The sequence below is a fragment of the Spermophilus citellus genome (genome assembly GCF_964194105.1).
Source record: "Spermophilus citellus genome assembly, chromosome: 10".
Classification (NCBI taxonomy): domain Eukaryota; kingdom Metazoa; phylum Chordata; class Mammalia; order Rodentia; family Sciuridae; genus Spermophilus; species Spermophilus citellus.
In genome coordinates this window covers 87,026,815-87,049,475 of record NC_138197.1, presented here as the reverse complement: position 1 = coordinate 87,049,475, position 22,661 = coordinate 87,026,815, and the positions used below count along the sequence as shown (strand labels likewise).

At 33.8% G+C, this 22,661-nt stretch overlaps 1 protein-coding gene across 1 annotated transcript in view; it reads right to left on the bottom strand.

The window, feature by feature from the left end:
• Positions 1 to 17,277: 17,277 nt before the first annotated feature.
• The window catches only part of CAND1 (cullin associated and neddylation dissociated 1), a 37,892-nt gene continuing 32,508 nt past the window's right edge, over positions 17,278 to 22,661 (bottom strand). The window contains exons 11-15 of the mRNA XM_081309968.1: positions 22,436 to 22,531; positions 20,895 to 21,064; positions 20,632 to 20,796; positions 18,711 to 18,818; positions 17,278 to 17,853 (exon numbers count right to left, since the gene is read on the bottom strand). Coding sequence (XP_081166094.1) covers positions 17,629 to 17,853; positions 18,711 to 18,818; positions 20,632 to 20,796; positions 20,895 to 21,064; positions 22,436 to 22,531 — 764 coding nt within the window. The 3' untranslated portion in view covers positions 17,278 to 17,628. The remainder of the gene's footprint in view (positions 17,854 to 18,710; positions 18,819 to 20,631; positions 20,797 to 20,894; positions 21,065 to 22,435; positions 22,532 to 22,661) is intronic.

The following is a 22,661-nucleotide window of genomic DNA, read 5'->3' as shown; positions in this document are numbered from 1 at the left end:
AATTACCACTTTAAAAGGAAGATTGCTCATACTCTCCTAGGTATCTCAAGGGAGGAGAGCTCATGTGATCTGCTGGAATCCAAGATAATGACTCAGGCATGTTTATTAGTTGTGTGTTACATAGACATGTAGACATTTTCCTTGCATAGATCCTTAACTGCTGTTTATTCTCCACATCAGGAATAGTCACTGAGTCAAGGCTACCTCCAGGGCCCAGCAACCTGAACACATGCCTGAACCTGTTGGCCACTGATGAAAGCTACTCTGCCAGGAGGCCAAGTGGAGGTGGTAATAGATTCTGAATTTAGGACATAGGCTTGAGGACTCACAAGTTCCATTTAGACCTCAGACCTAAGCTGAGAGACCCCTTCATTCATATCAATGGGACATTGGCCTCATCTCTCATGATAGAATGGCTTCTTGTTTCTCATCTACTGTTGGTCCTTATGTTCAGGTACCTTAAGCCTTCCTGGATCCTTCAAGCCAAATATCATTAAAACTCTAACCTTTTCTTTACTATACCATATAATTTCTACCATAGTGCAAAGGAAAACATTTAAAATCTGAAATGATCCCTTGGGTTTGTTTAATGAGCATCAGAGCATTCATAGCCATTAGCTGAGAACTACCTGACCATCAGCCTGGGTCCCTCGCTAGTTGCCCTACCCCTTCAAATTTAAATGACATGAAATTATACTACAACAAAATTACATGGGCCTACAGGACTGCTTGGAACTAGTCAAAATCATACACAGGAGAGCTCAGGGTAGCTCAGTGGTAGAGAACTTGGCTAGCATGCAAGTTTGAGCACTAGCACTGAAAATAAATATGTGAAATGTAAAATACAAGAATGCTAAAGGTCCACTTTTATTTTTAATAATGTTGACATTGTAAATCACTGCAGATAGTATAACATAGTTGTTAAATGTACAGGCTAAAGAGGTAGGCAGCCTGGGATAAAATTCTGGATCTACCATTCACAAGGTATATGATTTTGAGCAAGCTCCTGGACTTTAAGAAGAAAGTAATAAAAAAGAATATTTATTTGGTAGCACTTTGTGAGAACTCAAAAAAAAAAACATTTTGCACAATGCTTACCATATAGCATCTACTAAGTAATTATTAGGAGTGACTGATATTATTGCTATTATTTTGTTATGAAATAATCTCAGCAAATATGGCAGTGAGGAAGAGTTAATAATGTTCTTTACTATTAACATAATTTAGAAATGCATGAAAAATGTAAGCACTGATTTTCCATGGGGAAATAGCATACATAATAAATAAAATAACCAAATAATCATTACAGAGTGTAACTTCTTGGCCGTTTCATATCCAAAAGTCTCAAAAAGGAAAAAAAAAGCAATATATTGCAATGTAATAGAATATGAAGCATGTCAGACCTATGTTTTAGTTTTCTGTTGCTGTATAATTAATTGCCAAAATTTAGCAGCTTAAAACTACTAAGTTGAGATTGCACTAAATCACCAAGTCAATCTTAAAACAGTAGACAGAATCTTTATTTACCAGTTTGTGGTCTGGATCCACCAGCTGGCAGGCCAAGAGGCAAGCTGCAAGTCTATAATCTTCAACCCCCCTCCTGAAGTTTCAGTATACATTTTATAGGCCAAAACCATATTAATCATAAGTGGCTGTTGCTATGATTCAAAACCATAAACAAATGTCATGAGATCTAAAATCATAAGCAGAATGGGGAGTGGGTCAAAATGTCCCTAGTTGAGTACAAGTTAAAGAATGGTTACTAATATCTGGACAATCGATCTCTGACAGGGTACATTGTCCAAGAAAAATGGGAACCAAAGAGAGAACAATTTTACATTGCTTAAGAATTGCCATTTTGTGTTGCCAAACATGCTATGCTAAGCCACTATTGATGGGTACAGAGGCGGGGCTTTCTCATGAGAGAAGCAGTTTTTACATGATGTAGAGTCCCAGGGTAAGATGGAGTCTGTTTGGTCATTTCTTATATAGCCGGGCCCATAACAAAACAATATAAATTTATTATCTCACAGTTTCCATGGGTTACATGTCCTAGTGTTGGTTAACTGGGCACTCTCCTCAGGCTGAAATGTCATTAACAGTTGTGATCTCATTTGAAGCTTAGTTCAACTTAGTTTGAAGTTCACCATTCTTGGTTGAATAGGTTTCTCTCAATTGCAAGCTTTTCTTCTAACACAAGAAACAAGACAAGGATGTCCATTATCACCACTTCTAATCAATATAGTAATGGAAGTCCTGGCCATGGAGATAAGTAGACAATAAAAATAAATAAAAGACATCTGAATTGGGAAAGAAGAAATAAAATTGTCTCTGCTTACAGATGACCTGACTATATAGAAAACCTTAAAGATTCCACCAAAAACCTGTGAGAACTAATAATCAAATTCAGTGAAGATATGATACACATAACCAACATACAAAAATCAGCAGCATTTCTATACACTAACAATTAACTGTCTGAAAAATAAATCAAGAAAACTATTTCATCTCCAATAGCATCAGAAAATTGAAATACTAAGGAATGAATTTAACCAAGGAGACAAAAGATCTCTGAAAACCATCAAATATTGTTAAAAAGAAAATTATAGAAAATACAAAAATGGGAATATATCATTTATGGGCTGGAAGAATTAATATTACTAAAATGTCTATAATACCCCAAATTATCTACAGATTCAACACAAACCCTATCAAAATTCCAGCAACATTTTTCACAGAAATAAGAATCCCAAAATTTCTGTTGAACAACAAAAGACTGCAAATAGCCAAAGTAATCTTGAACAATAGAAAAAAGCTAGAGGCATCACACTGCTGATTCATAATATACTGCAAAATTATAGCCATAAAACAGCATGGTACTTTCATAAAAACAGATATATAGACCAATGAAATACAGAAATTTTAGAAATAAGTTGTCATATTTATGGTTAATATACCTTTACAGGAGGTGCCAAGAACTCACAAAGGGAAAAAGTGGCTTCAACAAATGATGTTGAGAAAACCGTGCAGAGAATAAAATTAGACCCTTACCTCACATCATATACAAAGATCCACTTAAAACAGGTTAAAGACTTAAACATAAGATCTGAAAATGTAGAAGGATTAAAACAAAACTTAGGAGAAAGCCTTTTTCACAATTGATCTGGGCAATGATTTTTTTCATTTTTGATATGATCCCCAAATAATAGGCAAGAAAAAATTGACAAAGGAGATCATCAAACATCTGCACTACAAAACAAAACAAACAAAAAACTATCAATAAAATGAAAAGTCAATAAACATATTGGGATAAAACATTTGCAAAACAAATATCTGAGAAGGGGCTAATATCCAAAATATATAAGGAACTCAAACAACTCAATGACAAGAAAACAACTCAAATTACAAAATGAACAAAGGATTTATGTCATTCAGCTTTGTGTCACTGTGACTAAAATGCCTGACAAGAACAGTATAGAGGAGAAAAAGTTTATTTTGGCTCACAGTTTCAGGGATGCCACTCCATGGTCACAGACCCTATTATTTTAGGCCTCAGGTGAAGCAGAACATCATGGCAGAACTGCCTGATCACAGAGGAAAGATGCTCAGTTTATGGCAGCTAGGAAGCAGAGAGCAGGAGGAGCCAGGGACAACCTAAGTGTTCATTGATAAGATGAATGGATAAAGACAATGTGGCTTATATGTACACTGTGGAATACTATTCAGACTAAACAAAATTCTTTGGAGATCCTGTCATTTGCACCAGTGTGGGTAAACCCGGAAGTTATTATGCTAGGTTATTAGACAGATGCAGAAAGGCAAATACTTCATGATATTACTTAAACATCGATTCTTAGAAAGTTAAAACAAGAGGGTAGAATGGTGGGCTTTGGGGGGAATGAAGAGATACTGATCAAAGAGTACAAAGTCTTGGGACAAGTGAGTTTTGGAGTGCAGTTATATAGCATAGTGTTATATAGCATAGCAATGTAGTTAATAATAATGTATACTTAAAAATTGCTGAGAATAGATATTTAAAATTCTCATAACAAAAATGGTAAGGATACAGAGTATGGATATGTTAATTGGCTATAAGTAGACATCCATTTCACAAAGTATCGATATATCAAAATACCAAGTTGTTATACATACCATAAATATATAAAATTTTTATTCATCAACTATGCCTTATTAAATGGAGTGGGAGAAGTTTATAGGCATTCTGTAAAAACATTCAATATTCTAGCTTTTGAAAAAACCAAATCATATAATTATAATGTTCTGGAATTCCAATATTTAGAAAACACTCCTTTATATTCTTTTAAATACCAGCTATATCACATTAAATAACATAATTTTTCCACTGTCATTACTATGAAATCAAATAAATTCTAAGAGTTTAATATCATATTGGGTGGCATAAACTATTTCAGATGTTTATTTCTAGAGAAAGTTCTTTCATTCCCATTAATCACTTGTTACTCCATAGTTAATGAGAATTGTTTAATTATTTGTTCTTATATTCCCATACCTAAGACTATCATTACCATCACCAATAAAAAATGCTGACAAGTTGATTTTTATAAGTTATTTATTTTTGTGTACTGAGGATTTCAGAGTCAAAATACCTCAATGAACATCAAATGCTCATATTTCTTTTCTCTCAAGGACATCAAATCCAGAGGGGCAAAAGTATCTATAGGAAAACTAGAATAAAAACAGTAAAAAATAATTTAATTTGCATCACAACTCCTTACCACCAAAAATATATAATAACACTCAAGTCTATAGATTAAGAAACTTAACTTAAAAAAATAGTCTATTATTCTTTTCTCATGTTTTGACTGCTAGGCTTAGAAGGACTAAGTAAAGGAGAAATTAGAGAAAGAAGTCCCAGGAGGTTGTAGTGGAGGGTAAGGACAAGGTGGGGTGGGTAGAACAGTTTGGTAAAGAGGGAAAGAGAAAAATAAAAGGATAGAAAGACACAGATCTGGTTTATGTCATCAAGACATAAAAGATTTAAAATGGCACTATAAAATAGGTCATTTTGACACATTTTGACACATCTGAATCAAAGTGGATGTATCAAAAACGTATACATATCTAGGTTTCCAATTTTTATTTCCAAATAACAATGTACCAAAAAAAAAAAAAAGATTTACTGTGCTTTACTGCATCCATCAACCTAAGCTGGATTACAGGAGACCTATATTTTCTGTAAGTCCTATGTATTTGGATTTTTTTTCAGAGTATGTTATTACTGCTACTAATTATATTTTTAGGTCTGCTAAAACTGTGTAAGCCTCTAAGGATGTCCCAATTCTATCTCCCAAAACATTGTAAAAGAGTTTTGAATATTAACTATAATATGTTTGTAGCTCTGAGAAATACAATAACTATTACATATTTAATTTTGAAAACTGCCTGTGTCACCCAAACCTGAGAATAAGGATCATCTTGTGGCCCAGATGTCTACCACCCCACCCCTATCTTCTTGTTCTCAGGATATAGGAAGGTCAACAACTGCACAGCCTGACTCCAAAGATCTCCAGTCCATCTCATTGTCTTCAGACTGAAAATGGAAGGTTTCATTAAGGAGTGACTTATTAATCAAAATTGTATTAATACCTTAATAATTACATATTAATATATATATTTCCTATTTATTAGTATTAATTCAATATATGGTGTGGATACACACACACTTATATATATCCCAAACCATTCAAGATACAGAGGATTATGAGAAAATGGGGTGTCATGTGGCTTGCTTGCAGGATGGGTCAAACCTCCCTGATGAGTCAGGTCAGACAGTTTTAGCACTGGAAGGCAGAGTAGAGTACAGCAAGGAAGTTTAGTGACAGAGAAACCACAGAGACCATCTGATCCACCTTATCCTGGTTTCTCATCCTAGGAATTGTAGTTGATGATGTCAGGCTCAATATATTGTAAATTATAATATTTTAGTGTAGCCAAAACAATCCAAAAAGAACATTTAAAAATTACTTACTAATTTAAAAAAATTGGAACCTAGATATGTTTTCTTTTTCTTTGGTTTATTTTGGCAACTTCAAAATGTCTTCATTTTTAATATTGACTGCAGTGTTGCTTGAAATAACAATATGTTGGAAACAGCATCAATAAAGAAGTGGCTGTGTAAATAATGGGAAATCTATACTATGGATTAGAATACCTTAACAGAATTAAGTATGTTTATGTGAATTTCTACTAATATGCAAGATTATCCAAGCTACCCTGTTAAATTCAAAATTAATTTCAAAAAGAGTAAGGGGAAGAAGTATGGTGCTGTTTGGGTAAAAGAGAATATCTACAAATATGTGTGAATATGTTTAAACAATTTCTGGAATGACACATAAGAAAGTTAAGAGCAAAGCATTAAGAGCAAGAGGAGAAATTAGGAGATAAAGATAGAAGAGAGATTTGCTTTTCATAATATACCCTTTGTAAAATATTTTGAATTTTCTGCTGTGCATATATATTACTGATTCAAAGGAATAATTAATTTTTTGCCCATGAAAAAGCAGTAGTCTCAAAAAAAGCTGTCACATTGTTCTGGCATTAAAATGACTCCATCAAAATAATCACATCCATACATAGCCATGTAACCAATGTGATTCTGCAACCTGTACACTTGGAAAAATGAGAAATTATACCCCATTTGATTCAAATGTATGATATGTCAAGATGATTGTATTGTCATGAGCAACTAATAAAAAAAATCACATCCAAAGATCACATAACTTGGTACTACAATCTGGAATATACAGAAACATGGAATTTAATTATTTATTTATTCACTCATTCATTCATTCAATAAATATTTATTGAGCATATATCATGGGCTTCTTAGTAATCTAATAACAATTCAATTGGTAAAATCCTTGCCTATTTGGAGCTTAAGTTCTATGGGGATGAGTTAAGGAACATACAATACTTAGGTAATGTTGCACATTTGAAGGTGATAAAGGCTACTGTATGGAATAAAAGGGATAATGGGGATTGAGGACAGCATTGGTAATATTTGGACAAACATTCAAAAAAGAAGAAGGAATGAGCTACATAGATACCTGGCAGAAGAAGAGCTCTTCAGAGACAGTGTTGTAGGCAGAAGGAAGAGCCAATGCAAATGGCCTAGGAATGTACCTGGTATGAGAAAGCACCAGCAAGGCAGATAGGCAAACTGCAGCAGAGTGAACAGGAGATAGCTGAAGCAAGAGGGGTAAAAGTCTATATCTGGAAGTTTTCTTAGTAAAATGGAAAGCCAGTGGAGGATTTGGGGTTATAAAAGGCATAATTAGATTCACTTTCTAACAGGACCACTCAGACTGTTCTATTGAGACTAAACTATAGAAGAATACATGAGAAAGCATCAAGGACTAATTACTGGACTTCAGTAATTAGAAGGATTTGACTATGACTATTGAAAGATACTGACTATAGTTATGAGGTGGACAGTCAGGAGTTCAGTTCTGGATCTGTCAAGCCTGAGAAACTTACTAGATGTCCAACTAGGGAGGGCAAGGAGGCAGTTGGATATACCAGGCTCAAGTTCGGGGGAAAAGTTCTGACTAGAGACATTTATTTTGGAGTTGTCAGCATACGTCTTTAAATTCTTAAGAGTTAATGAGCCTATCTGGGGAGTGAAAGTAGGTAAGAAATCCAAAGTCATAGTCCCAGGTATCTCCAAGTTACCAGGACAAAGAGGAACAATGAGAAGCATGAGAAGGGTACTGACGGTGTCCTCATTGTTGACCAGAGTGAAGGCCTGCATATACCCACTCTTTGGTAATTCACTGTGAGCCATATACTTATGACTTATACCATTTGCTCTAAATGTTATTCTTCAATAACTTTTAGCTCCCCATTCTTAGCCCCTTACTTTCTTGCTATTTCTCCCTGGAATTATAAAGAAATTAACCTTTTTAGCAAATTTTAACAAGGCTGCAATTTCTTTCTCTTTAATGCTGAAACTTCTTTTAAATGCATGGAATATACTGAGGAAATTTAAGGATGTTGAAATTTGCTTTAAATAAAGCAAAGCCTATCTCAGAACTCCACTACTCAAAGTGGCATGAAATTCATTCTCAATCTTTTTCATGACAGTGGGACAGGAAAGTCTTGGGACCAAGGATTAAGATAAGAGGCCTCTGTTTTTCACCACTGAGACACTAATTTTTCCAGCTTGTTGTCCATTCTCCTGAAGAATTGGAATCTTTTTTCAAGACTTGTAAGCCAGAGAACTCATAGCAGACAGCAATCCTATTCAAAATCTTGGGACCTAATCTTATAACTGAGGTAAGAAAACTCAAGATTCAGAACACAAGGACTTGGTTGACTTTGGGGGGTGAAAGAGGCAACTATTCCCACAACTTCTTAGCTTTGGAGGTGTTTGGGTCTGTAGGTTTGTGTTCCCCTGTGAGGATAAGACTTTTTCTCTAGAAATGAGTACTGAAGTAAAGAGACAACATCAGGCCTTTGTTTATACTTCATCTACTGAGTTTAGAGGACCCAGAAGGTTATCAATACTAGAATGAAGAGCTCTAGGTACCAGCTCCTCTTGTTGTAATCTACTAAGAAAGGGATTCTTCTAGAAAATGATTCTTACTTTAGAATCTTTAGCAATTTTCTCTTTATTTTTTGAAAACCTCTAAGACAAATATATTCAATGTAGTGCTAATGTGAAATGGTAGGGACCATTGTTTCGGCAGTGGTTTCGTTAGAAGACTTAGGAATGAAAGTTTTCTGGTTATCCCAATGCAGTGGTTTTCAAAATGTGGTCTTTGGAGATAGCATCAAGATCTAGAACTTACTAGAAATGTGAATTATTGGGTAACATTACCATGTACTGAATCAGAACCTATGGGGATAGGGCCCAGCAATCTATTTTAACAAGCTCTCCAGGGGATTGTGATGCACTCATTTGAAAACCATTTTTCTAATAATTCATTTCTCAAGACATTTGATCTCCTCTATGAACTTTAGAGTTCATACTTGTTGTGAGTAGAATTCTGTGGTGCCCCCTACATCAATCTTCACAAGGTAATCAGCAAGCTTCCTGATATCTCTTACCTGTCTTTCTTGCTCCAACAGCTCTGATAAAAGTGCATAATAAATAGCTTGGTGAAGGAGCACAAAAACAGTAATTAAGAGGCCTTAATTGTTTGCAATCAGTCCAATAGATAAGGAGGAAATAAGGTCTTGAACCAAGAGTTGTGGGGATGAGCACAATGGATATTTGGGAAATAAAATAGGCAGAGGAAGAAGTTAACAACTGCATAGTACTTAGTGTGTATCAGATCCTGTTTTAAATAATTTACAAATATTTTTATTTAATTCTCAAAATAACATTAGAACGTAGCTACTTATTTTCCCCCATATTCTAGACCAGGAATTTGAGGATAAGCAATTCATTCACGTCAGCCAAGATTCAAACTCATGTGATAGCTGACAGTACAGTCCTTGTTCTTATTCTATTCTGCCTCCGAAAAGTGCAGCTCTCAGATTTTTAGCTTGAATGGATGGGTAGGTAAATAGGGTATCAGCAGTAGAGAGGAAAAACTAAGGAAAAGGATGAGTTCATCTTTAGATATGCTGTGTTTAAGGAATCATTATGAAGTCTCTAGCAGGAGTCCAAAACACAGGGATATGGACTGGGCTAGTCAGTCATACAGATTACAAAGTCAACATTATGTAAACATTAAGAATGGATGAGATGACCAAAAAATGATTATATATAATATGTAGACTGAAGGAGCTAGTAAACCATATTTAAAGGCAAATGAGATGTAGTGACAACACAGGTATAAACAAATCCTCAGAAGACAATGGTGTCCTATAAGTCAAGGTACCTTCAAGGAAGGCATAAGCAACAGTACAATATGAAAGGATTCAAATTAAAAAAAAAAAGACAAAATGTAATGTTTAAGCATCTAAGAATTTACTGAGCTTGTTTTGCTATGATCATCAAAAGAGGGATGAAGGCTAGATTATAGAATAGGTTGAGAAAAGGGCAAAAAATTCAGAAAGCAAATCTAAGTCTCTACAAATAGATATTAAAGAAGATGCATTTTTAAATTATATATTTTAGATGAGGCTTAGCATTTTTTGAGAGTCCAGCAGATGAACTTGGTGAAAGTTATAAAGGCTTTAACTGTGTTAATGAAATGAGGTTAGTGGTTGTCTGCTGAATATGGAAGCAAGGTTTAAACACTTGAAGTACAGGGAGTGGGAAAGGGAATGTCCACATTCCAATAAAAGATGAAGTAATTTTATGAAAAAGACATTTATAAAAATCAGCCAGATGGCTAGCAGAGACCTACAGAAACTGCAAGATTCTACAAGGTTAATGAAATTTTTACAGTGACTGAGGTTATGACAGAACTTGCTGGGTAGGTTGTAGTTAGAGGATACTGGAGTTTAGTTCAAACAACTCTGAATGAAAATATCTGAATTGTATCTTGCAAAGTGATAGGTTGAAATAGTGGGTACAAGAGTTTTAGTTAGACAGAAATGAGTTTTTGAGAACTATTGCACAGCATAGTGACTATAGTTAATAATGGTGCATTGTAAATAGGTAAGAGTTAGTTTCAAACGTTTTCACCAAAGTATTTGAAGTGATGCATGTGGTAATTAACTTGATTTAAAAATTCGTACTGTATGTCATTTTTGCCCCATGAATACATAAATTGTAAGTTATCAATTTACTATAAAAGACATAAAATCAGGAAAAAAGATGTTTAAAAAAACAGTGGAGATCAAGGGAGATAAATGTAAACCTTAAACTACTAGGGATGACTGCTGCTTTTGTTTGGAAAAATACACTTGAAATATACTAAGAAAAAAGGTGCTTAAGGTAAACAATTCATTTCCCACAGCCCTAGGTGCCATGGATTTAAAAGAAAGAAAAAAAAATTAAATTGCTATTTTGGAAGAGGTGAAGGTGGTTTTCTAAATGGTGAAGGGAGAGGGGTCTGAACTTAAACTTACTGGCAGGGTGGTTGGAAAGAATTCCTGAGAATAGGAACATGGCATTTTCTAGTGGAGTATGCAATGGGTTCAATCTCTCCCTTGTTTCTCTTTAAAAAGGAATCGTTCCCCAGCTCAACTGTGAGCTTGCTGCTCCCACCAATGCCTTGTAAATGTGTATTCAGTTGTCCACCAAAAAGTGAACAAAAGAGGTGTGTCATTTCAGGTGAAAGCATTCAGAGCCCTCCGCTACAAAGACCAGCAATGTTTGGAATGGCATCTTGATCATCCTGGGTCCCAGATGAGATAGAAAACAGATCTCTCCCTCCCAAGCTACCAAAAGACATATAGAATAAATCAATTTTGTTCTGAATCACCTGTTTAGAGAGCTGCTTGTATTGCAGCATGCAACTGTATACATGCTTCCAATATCCAAATCCTGCAAAGTTTACTTCAAATGTTCTTAGCTCCGCTTCAAAACTATAATGGTTCAGAATGTTTACCACTCCTTATCTGTATTACCTTAATATGTCCTAACTCATCAATAAGGTAAGGACCTTACTTCCTTCCTATCCTTTCTCTGCACTGCAACTTATCTCCCCAAAATACAAACCTGATCACTCTGACTTTAAGCCTTTTTTATGGCTATTATCCTTATAATCAAATTCAAACTATTGAAAAGGCCCTTATGCTCTGCCCTTCCCAGCCACTCATTACTCTCCCTTTTCTAAATTACAGCCACACTGAGCTCCTCAACACACCATATAGTCTTGCCTCTAGGCTCTAATACTATGCCTAGTATATGAAATACATTTCCCCTCTTAGGCTTGTTTTGCTCCCGGCCCCCCAAACGAACCTCTGCCATAAATAATAAAGAACCTTATATTTCTCTGGATATTACAATACTTAATTACATATACTCAAGTACATAGTACTAAAGAGTAGCAAAAGATGGGAAAATAAAATTTGCTTTGCCTTTAACTTGATGACCCATGTACAAGGGATGGAAGCACAGGGACATGGAAACATAATTGTTCCAGTTTTACTAAAGGATTCAAGTACATTGGTTGCTCATGGCTACTGCTCTTAAGCTTATATGTAGTATACTGGTTTGAAAGGGCTTAAATTGTCTCAGAGCCCCCTTTATAATCATACTTAAAAAAGCCACTTTACAGTCAGAGAAAAACAGATTAAAGGATTTACTACAGACCATAATATGTGTGTGTATATAAATGCACACATAATGTACCTATCAGCAGTAGTACTCTTATCTCAGCAGCCAAACCTGTTCATGACTGCTGGCTTGTTTTAAAGGAAAACTGATGTTGAATCAAATTAATAAATTTAAATCTTTTAAATGTATTTTTTTAAACTATGGATATAGACTTTCAGTCATTGAGAAAATTTCTAAATATGTAGTGAAGTTCAAGATTTCCAAACTCAGCATTCTGGACATTTAAACTTCTGACCAATAGGCTTCAATATTGCATTAATACTATGTAAAAGGCAATTAACTTATCTTTCATTAGGCCATTTTCTCTCATGGTTCAGAAATCTGAAGGACTACTCACTGTCCCACTTCAAGAAATGGGAAATTTGTGGTAGTTTTTCTGCCTACCAGCACCACACCCTTTAAAATTCTATCAAGATTCATACAGAGGCAATAATTTTATTGTCTCCAATCATAAACTAATTCTAGAAAAATCTGCTAGAGTCAGCTTGACTTTAATAATTCTTCCCAAATATATTTTGGAATTATAATACAAAATATCACCATTTGGCATAAAGCTAAACAAAGATGTCCATATTGGAAACAAGCCTTTAGTTCAATAAAGTAAATTAATGGACAAACCGTTCCCATGGACAGAAAGTTAATGATTTTGAAAACCCATTATACTCTGGTTTCACTGAAGAATTCAAGTACATTGGTTGCTCATGGCTACTGCTCCAAAACTTGTATGCAGTACAAGTTAAAAGCACTGGTATAAAAGCACTTGAACTGCCTCACAACCCCCTTCATAATCATATTTCTACCAAGTATGCAAAAAGCCATTTTATAGCCAGAGAAAAACACTCCAGGTTAAAGGATTTACTCAAGACAGAACATAAGAATAGAAACCTATTTTCACTAAGCCATGATTGTTTTAATTGGTAGAAGAAAACAGGTTGATTAGAAGCAGTACATATAGTTAGGAAAATAAAATACTGACATTTAAGATTGTCTGAAAACTCTTTGCCTACGTAAACATGAGATTTCTGTTTACCTTTTCTGGAGAAATACCTACATATACTCTCAGTTGGGTATCGCTGTTAGAAACAAGCAAATTTTCTGGCAAACTGTTGTTCTCTACTGAGGCAAAGCCTGCCTCCCTTCACCTGGGGATCTGCCAACCTATGGAGACAATGTTGGTTGTCACAACTGGGTTATGTGGGGTCCTACCGGCATCTAGTGGATAAACATCAGGGATATTGCTAATATCCTACAATGCACATGACAGCACTCCCCCATTACAAAAAAAAAAAAAAAAAAAAAAAAAAACCAAAAAACAAACAAAAAAAAAAACAAGTCCAAAATGGTAATAGTCCAAGGTCTAAAATCCTAATCTAAAATAATATGAATTTTATTTCTAAAATAGGAAACCAGGAGTTTATTTCCAGACATCTTAGGGAAGCCTAACTTAATTCACTAATGGTTAATGATTGCAAGCAAATACAAGTATCTTTTTAAAAAATGCTATACTAAGATTACAGGTAAACTAGCATTGCACATATTCAGCTGCCCTTACCTAAGTAGTTGGGTTTTTAATCATGTTTAAAAGTGAAATATCTGTGAACAAGTAATATAGCTCTTCCTTATCATGATATCATCTAATCAGAGTCTCAAAGTACAATTCTTTAGTTTTTGTGTGTAAGAGCATTCTAGAGAAATATCACTCAATGTGCACCAAGCATTACTAACAACAGTTAATACACTAATTCCGATACTCCCTAATCTGTAAAGAATTTCATTTCAAATAATACAAGGGTTTTTCCCCCCCTTCCAAAGACCTCAGCAAAACAAACTTGCCAAAGTCATCTCAGATCTGAAATAATAACTTAAAAGTATGAAGGTCAGGGTAATAACACTCCAAAAACAGAACTTCATCTCCTAAAAATTCTGAAACCTGACACATTGATATTACAACAGGGTTGAACAAAGTACAATTATATGGATTACCTCGTTGGTGGTTTTAATTAAAGCTGGCTTTTAAAATGCCTGATGAAAAAACAAATCCCATTTTGGAATCAGAGCTAACTTTCTAAGTTACAAAGAGCAAAAACATGTTTCTAAAACTTCTTGCCATAAACCACAGCACAGGTCTACACAAATTCTTTTCTAGTATTAATAGAAGTTACAAGCAACTTACTGTATTGGAAAGGTAAAATATGACTTCACTTTGCTTTTTTAAAAAAAGAACATAGCTTTATCTGATAAGCTTTTGGTAGCTATGGCCAATAATTATATTGTGTTCCATTTTAGCAACCAAAATTATAAAGATATTCTATTTATCATAATAATACTTTCCAAATAGTAAAGGACCTATTACTACAATGGTAACTTCCCACTCCACAGAAAATTTTCAAGGTTTCAAAAAAGGTCTGAGTTTGGGGTAGGCATGGTTTGATAATTAGGATTCAACTCAAAGTACAGCTAGAACCCAAAACCTACTTGCTGAAATTTTTGAGGTCTTTACTCTCTAAATATCATTAATTTAACAATTTATATTTTTGATAAAATTTAATTGTGGGCAGAAAATGTTATTTCAATTAAAAAGTATTACTTTATATTTTGTAATATAACTTTAAATACAACATAAAAGGCTAATTAACAACTCAACTGAATTCTTCAATGGCTGAGGATTTTGAATATTCATCCTTTTGTACTTAAATCAGGACCATATAATCATGTCTGAGGCTGAGCAAGATATAGATATCAGAATACCCCCTATAACTGGTTAGATATGCCCATATTAACTTTTTTACTATTTACCAAAAGTAAGTGTAAGAAAAAAGACTAATTTGGTTATTCAATTATGGTTACATAAAAATCATGTAAATTCTCAAACATGTGATGAAGTCATCACAGTATACCTTATAAGAACACTAATTACTAATGGTTGAGTAGCTTTCAGATATCATTAATAAAGTACATGACCATGATTTTAAAAGTTATTCAGTCCTACTGATTTTATAAATAACTTTTTAAGTTAGGCTCTACTATACCAAATTTTCTTTCTGCCTTAGTTTTTTTAAGATAAAATAAACTCAATCCCATAGAACTTCCTTCAAAAAAATAGAAGACAGATCTAAAATTTAAATATTTAAATGTCTTCATGAAAACCAGAAAACAGCTTGTTCTCATATTGCTAAGTTTCAGATCTCCTGAGGAAACTACACGTGGAGAATTGTGAAGCAGAACCTCTTACCATTTACAGTAAGCAGCATAAATAACAAAATATGTCTGGTCTCTACACCTTGCTACTTCCAATTCAGCATCTGGACCACATTACCCTAGAAGTATGGAGTTAATCAGGATAATTCAACATTTAAATGTTGAACATACCTGTTACTGTGTTATGCTGGTGTACATATAGGTAGATTAACACTAGAACGATATTTCTTTAGTACTAAGAATTTCAGCTATGTTAGAAAAATGAACTGGTTTGCAAGACAAAAACAAAAACAAAACCCAAAAAACCCCATAACATGCATCTTGGAAGTTAAATAAAAAAATAATAATAAAGTAAAAAAAAAAACCAAACTTAATTTTAGGCAATTAACTAAGGCATTCACACAACATATGTATGTCAGTCTATATGCATGTCACAAACCTATTCAGTCCTAAAGCCTGCAGTATTGTAGTTTATTGTGAAACTATGTAACCAAAACCTTAAATATATCCACAATATCTATACCACAATAATGCATAGGACATAATATACTACATCTCAAAATAAATTTCTATTACAATTTTATGCAAATTCTGGTATAAGATTTTCACCTGCCATATTTTGAAATGCAACCAACTTTAAGTCAATGTACTAATCAAAATTCTCACTAGTAGCAACGTCTTCTGTTATCATTGGAACATTCAAAAATCAAGCTCTTAATCTAATAACCACAGTATGTTATCAATTAAAACCACTGCATTATTGGTTGTTAAAGCAGGAAGTAATACAGCAAGTAAAGTATTTATAATTCACAGTTTCAAAAATAAAATGTGCAGTTTTCAAATATCAGATAGCTTAAAATTGGTCACTCAACAACTGTCTCCTTCAACACATGTAAACTATGTTTGCACAGCATTAGGAGATGTCTTTTATTTCAGAAGTTAGTTCTTACTGTTACAGGAGCACCACAAATTTGAATAGAGGCTACAGTGTGAAATGAGCTCACTGAAGGATATGTTAAAAAAAAAAATTCAACTATAACGCAAAAGCTTTGTTCCCCCAACACAGATTCCTTAATCAGAAAAAGGAGTCAACACTTACCAAACACAATATGTAAATTAGCTCTAAGACATGGGGAAAAATCTAACTCAACTAAAAGATTAGTTAACAAACCTGTGATAGCTGGCTTCAGAATTTTCCTAAAAATAAAATTCAAAAGCATACACAGTATTTGTATCCTCTGCTGAGGAATGTAGACTTTCAACAGTAATGAAAGAAAGATCTAGCTTTAAGAAGTTGTAGGTGGAAACACATGCACACAAGAGGGTAACTGAAGAAAACTGAGTACTTAAATATTCAAATTTTAAATGTGTAAGAAAATCTATAATAGAAAAAAAGTGGCAAATTGTTCCTGTGACTTGATTTGCTGAAAACATTTGCAAATTCACACTGGCATTAAGAAAACCAAAGTTTCAAAATTTACTCCTCTCTCTCCAGATATGTTTTCTGTGCAAAAATAAATATCTGAAAATTGCACTAATAATACTTATTTTAACTTTTGTATTATGAATAATCTGCACATGCTTCTTTACAGACAATACATATTTGTAAACTTGCTCATGCAAAATTAGTGTGTGCAACAGGGATATTGTTAATCCTCATACTTAAAAATGATACCTTATTATCCTTTCAAAACTGCCAAATCCTCTGAAATGTAACAAATTTTTTATGGATATTCTTGTCTGCCAGCTAAAAATCAATTTGTGTTGCTGAAACAAAAAATTATACAAGAAAAAGAAACATGTTTTTTTTGGTCTTGCAGAATTGATTTTTAAATGAGAAAATTTATAAAACAAAGAAATTCATGGTCACAAAATTTTAACATTTTAATCCTAAACATTACAGGGTAAATAGATACTGGACCCTATCTCCACACTCTGTAAGTCCTAACTTTTAGTTTCCATTTTAAATGTTGCTTCTAACCACTAAAACATTAGTGGTTTCATAACCTCTGGATTATGGAAATACACATTTCTCAAATAAATGCTACAAAACAACAATGGAAGAAAGCTGAACAAACTGTCTCCATGAAGGAAAAAAAAGTGGAACATTTTGAAGCTTTTAGACACTTCTGTTTCCATGTCTTATGATTAACTTGTCAATTCAGTGCATTATATGGTCAAATGTAATGGTCCCAGTATTGAACAAGCATTTAACTAGTGTCCATTGATTCCAAATTAGTGGATGATGAATCTTTTTGGATACTTTCAAAGATGGCTGCCAGCTCAGGGTTAGAACTGATCTGTGACTGGAATTCACTCATCAGTGGACTCTTCTCTGCTTCTGGAATGGTTAGCAGTGCTGCTACTGCTCTCATGGCAGATCGTTTTAATTCATCTTGTTTTTCAAACTCCTGCTTTACTGAGTTTGCCTTTACCTGTAATGGGAAGTAAATTTAAATTACATGCTGTAAAAGATAGCTTACATGAACAAAATTAAACACACAGGAATTCCTGGTAAATAAGCAAAATTACTATCAGAGGTCCAAAGGGCACTTTATATTTTAAGTATAGCCAGAATTAAACCTCTTTCAAAGCAGAAGCTGTCTTTTTCTTTTATAGGAATTTACACAGAAAATCCAGACCCACATGATTGAAACAAAAAGTGAAACTTGGGAAATATCATCTACTAAGCAAATCCTACTTTGGCCTTTAGCTATCCTATTATTCATGATTCTTCAAATGCCATATAATAACATCTCCATGCCTTTATTCATGTAATTACTTGATATTTAAAAACCTTGTTTAACCTTCTTGGTCTAAAAAATCATTTTCCAAGGTTAATTTCAAATATCATCACCCTCGTATGAAGTCTCCTATGTTTCCCTCCCTAACCAGAACTGAATATGACCTTGTCACATCTTATTCTACATGGGTACTTTAAAATATATATCATATTATTATAGCAATAAAAATAACATTTAACAGTGCTACAGTTCATAAAACAATAGGTTATCTTTAGATCAACTACTACATATGAAGTTAGAATAATTAAATTTGGAAACCTCAGAAAAAGCTACCAATCCTAAATTCAAAGTTACACAAGAAAAAGAAACATGGTTTTTGTTCCCCTAAACTTTTTATTTTTAAATGAAAAGACTTATAAAGCAAAAAATAATTAGTCACAAAATTTTAACATTTTAATCTTACATGGTAAACAGACCCTGGACCCTTTCTCCACACTCCATAAATCCTACACCGAGGATAGTCTATGTTGATGTCTATTAAGGATTACCTTAGTTGTACATGTGGCACGTAATGGCTCAACAAGTCGGTCCAACCTCTGTAGTACCGCACTTGGACAAAGGGTAGAAAGTCTCACCAACATTAAAAATGTTAGCATCTATTAGGAATAAAAAATGACAAAATTTACAACTGATATTTTTTCTAAGGACAAAATCCCAAATTCTGATAAATTTCTTAAAAGGAAAAATGACTCACATGTAAAATAGAGCTTCATTTTAATGTAATATGTCATTCTGAATCACAAAGATTTATTTCAAACCTTATCTGAGTTAAGTGCTAGGGAGAACAACTGTCATGTGGTCCTAAAATACAAAACTAGAAAACTGATTTTCAATCTTGGCTGCACATTATAATCACTTGGGAAGGTTCTGTAACATACCATTCCTCAGCCTTATCCCCAGAGAGCTTTATTTAACTTGTCAGGATAGGGTTGTAGACTCAATGTTTTTTTTTTTTTTTTTTTTTTTTGGTACCAGGGATTGAACCCAGGGGCACTGAACCACTAAGCCACATCCCCAGCCCTTTTTATTATGAAACAGGGTCTCACTAAGTTGCTTAGGGCCTTAATGAGGATGACTTTGAACTTGTGATCCTTCTACCTCAGCCTCAGATTTAGTATTTTTTAAAAAGCCCACGTGCACCAGAATTGAAATTCACTGAACTAGAATATTACTAACCTGGACAAAAGCTTTATAGTAAGTTTCCACTACCTTAGCAGATTTTTTCTAGGGAGAGGTGTTAACTTAACTGTTATCCAGATTAATTCATATAAAACTAAACAACCCCTAATTTTTTTCTCTTGGGCTATAAATTTATAGAATTAAACAATATATACTGTTACTTTTTGGGGGAGCTCTCTTTATTGAAGTCTGGGAGGATCAGGTCACTACCATATATAGCAACAAATAAAAGTTCTGGTAGAATAGCTCAATACTGATCAGTTACCACTTTTGCTCTGCCTGGAAAGGCCCTAATGGAAGAGTTGAGGAAAAGGATATAATACATTTTTTTCCCTCAAATCTGTCATTTACTGTTTGTATTTACAATGGAGATGAACAAACAAAAAAATAAAAAACAGTTCTAAACAAAATTCAAGTTCTAAACTTAAGAAGTAATGAGTAATTTCTAGGCTCTTCTACAGATTGCTTTGTATTTCTAAAAAATATTATTGCATGTTGTCCTCTTAATAAAATTTCTGATATTAAACATGGTACATTATACTGAAAAACAAAAAGCCCTCATTCAGGTGAACAAAAATAGTTATCATTCAGATCAGCCTCAAAGACAGATCAAGACAATATGAAGAAACTAGGAAACTCTCTCATGGGTAACAACTATAGTCCACATCGAGACAGGCCAAAAAAGTCAAGAGATTTATACTTTGAATAGCAAAAGCTATCTGGACTCTCTGGAAAAGATCTAGGTAAGGGACTAGTCACTAAGCAAGCTGGCACAGAATTTCTTAAAAACTTTGTGTCCATTTCCACTTCATCTTTTAATAAAATGAGTTTTGGACTTTTCTTTTATATCAACTTTTCTTACACTACCTTACTACTACTTTTTTCTTTTTTGAACTAGGGAGTGAACTCAGTGGTGCTTAACCATTGAGCCACATCTCCACCCCTTTTATTATATTTAATTTAGAGACAGGGGCTTGCTAAGTTGCCAAGGCTGGTTTTAATCTCCCAATCCTCCTGCTCTAGCCTCCCAGGCCGCTGGGATTACAGGCATGCATCACCATGGCTGGTCATTACTACTACTTTTGCATATTACAGTTTATAAGATGCTTACTAAGACCTTAATAGACAACCCATTTTTTTTTTTTAACTTATAGGTGTTAACAAATTAAAAGGGCACCAGGTGCTGCAGTCTTCCTCCAAAACATTCTATAAAACAATCAAACATCTTACCTTAATATCATAATGGTCCTTCAAACCATCTTCAACATGATTTAGAAATTCAAAGATATCTAGTCTATCAAGACAACTGTCTAGAAGTGTATACATACACTCAAAAGCCGCCTTTCTAATGTCCAAACCATCATCAACTGTGTGTTTAAATGGACCCATTTCTACCTGTTAAAACAAACAAACAAAAAAAAAAGAATGTGTAGATATGATACTTAAGAAATAAAAGACAAGCTCAGATAAACAATGTACTCTAACTAACTTACCTCCCTTATAAGCTCCTTTCTAACTTTTGTTTCATTGTACAGATGTGGAAGAACAGTATCCAAAAGATCCCTTATTAATGATGGTTTGTTATGTGCTGCTGAGTTGAATGTGACCAAGGCTACTCTTCTTACATTCAAATCTGGGTCTTCTAAAGTTTTTAGGAAGTCACCTGAAAAATTATGAGAAAAGCAACATACAGCTATAGTAAGCATAAAATAAAATATGCATAATATTTTTTTCAAATTGAATTGCTTATTATAGTTGGTATCACTGTTATTTTCTTCATTGAAGGTCAAAGAACAGAACTTGATAAAATACTAAATGAACCATAAAAGTTTATTTTAGCAGCAGGAAAATCATCATTTCTAAAGCTGAGTACATTTTCAAGTGATAACCCACTATCTATATATACTGCAGAGTGTATGGAAGGACAGTCCATGAAATTCCCCAGAGGTGGCCTACACAGAAAAGTGATAAGTCTGTAGCTAAAACTAAGTTGCAAGGTTTTCCTTATAGTTTTCTAAAAGCAACAACAAAAAATTTTTAAACAAAGTTCAAAATAAGGCGAGGACAGATCTACTGCTAAAGAAAGATGAACTATTGTTTACAGGTATACAAGCAATCAAGTGTCAGAGAAACTAGTCTCCAAAACCTGTATTTTTTTTTCTATCTTCACTGAGAAATACGTGAATCTGTAAGAGTATAAGATTATAAAAGGAGTAAACTAAAATTTAACAAGTAACAAACACCAAACATAGCCTCTAGATACTTGAAATAAGACTGAAGTCTGCTTGTTTTTCCCAATGTGGGGAGAAATTTATAATGCAAAAATCTTTGAAGTTACAGAAATGGTGACTCAAAGCCTCAGGTTTCTCAATCAATAAAATGAGAATTATACTTTTAGGGCTACTAAACAGAATAAATCATTATGCATACTGTTTGAACACAGTACTTGAAAATACAAGGTATGCATAAGTAGCAGTGATTCAATATTATATGATCCCAAGTCTATATCAGCAATTTTTAAAAATAAACAATAAAATGAAGACAAGGTAATAAAAAACTTGAGCATCAATTTGAAAAATAGCAATTTGATAAAATAAGGGGAGATTGATTCAGACACTGTATGTACATTGGTAAACTCAATGGTAACATCCAGAAAAGTTTCAGCACTTACTACAAAAAAACAAACAAAAAGTTTAGAAGACAGCATGGTTTCAAAAGTAATTTAAATGTTGTTGGGCACGGTGGCACATGCCTGTAATCCCATCGGCTTAGGAGGCTGAGACAGGAGAATTGCAAGTTCAAAGCCAGCCTCTGCCTCAGCCTCCCAGGCTGCTAGGATTACAGGCATGTGCCATGAAGCCCAGACATCAATAATCTTTTTAATAAAATAATTACCTAAAAGGCATTTTAATTTCTAAGCAAAACAAAAATTTCCTCAGAAATGTTTATAGTTATTGAAATTAAGAAACTTGACAATATAGCTCTTTCACCCAAAGAGTTAACACACTATATTTATCTTTTTTTCCCCACTTACCTATGCAGTTCTTTAATAGTGGATCGATAGGTTGAGGATGATCAGAAATAGTAAACTTCACAGCTGTAACCACTGAACTTCGGGCATATGATGAGCCTAGTTAAAAATAAATTGCAAGTCTATTGGTCCATGAAATCCATGGACATCATTTCACACTACTTTATATAACACCATGTCTTCAAATCTTTAAAATTCTCTTTGGCCAAAAAGGATATTCTTATTACTC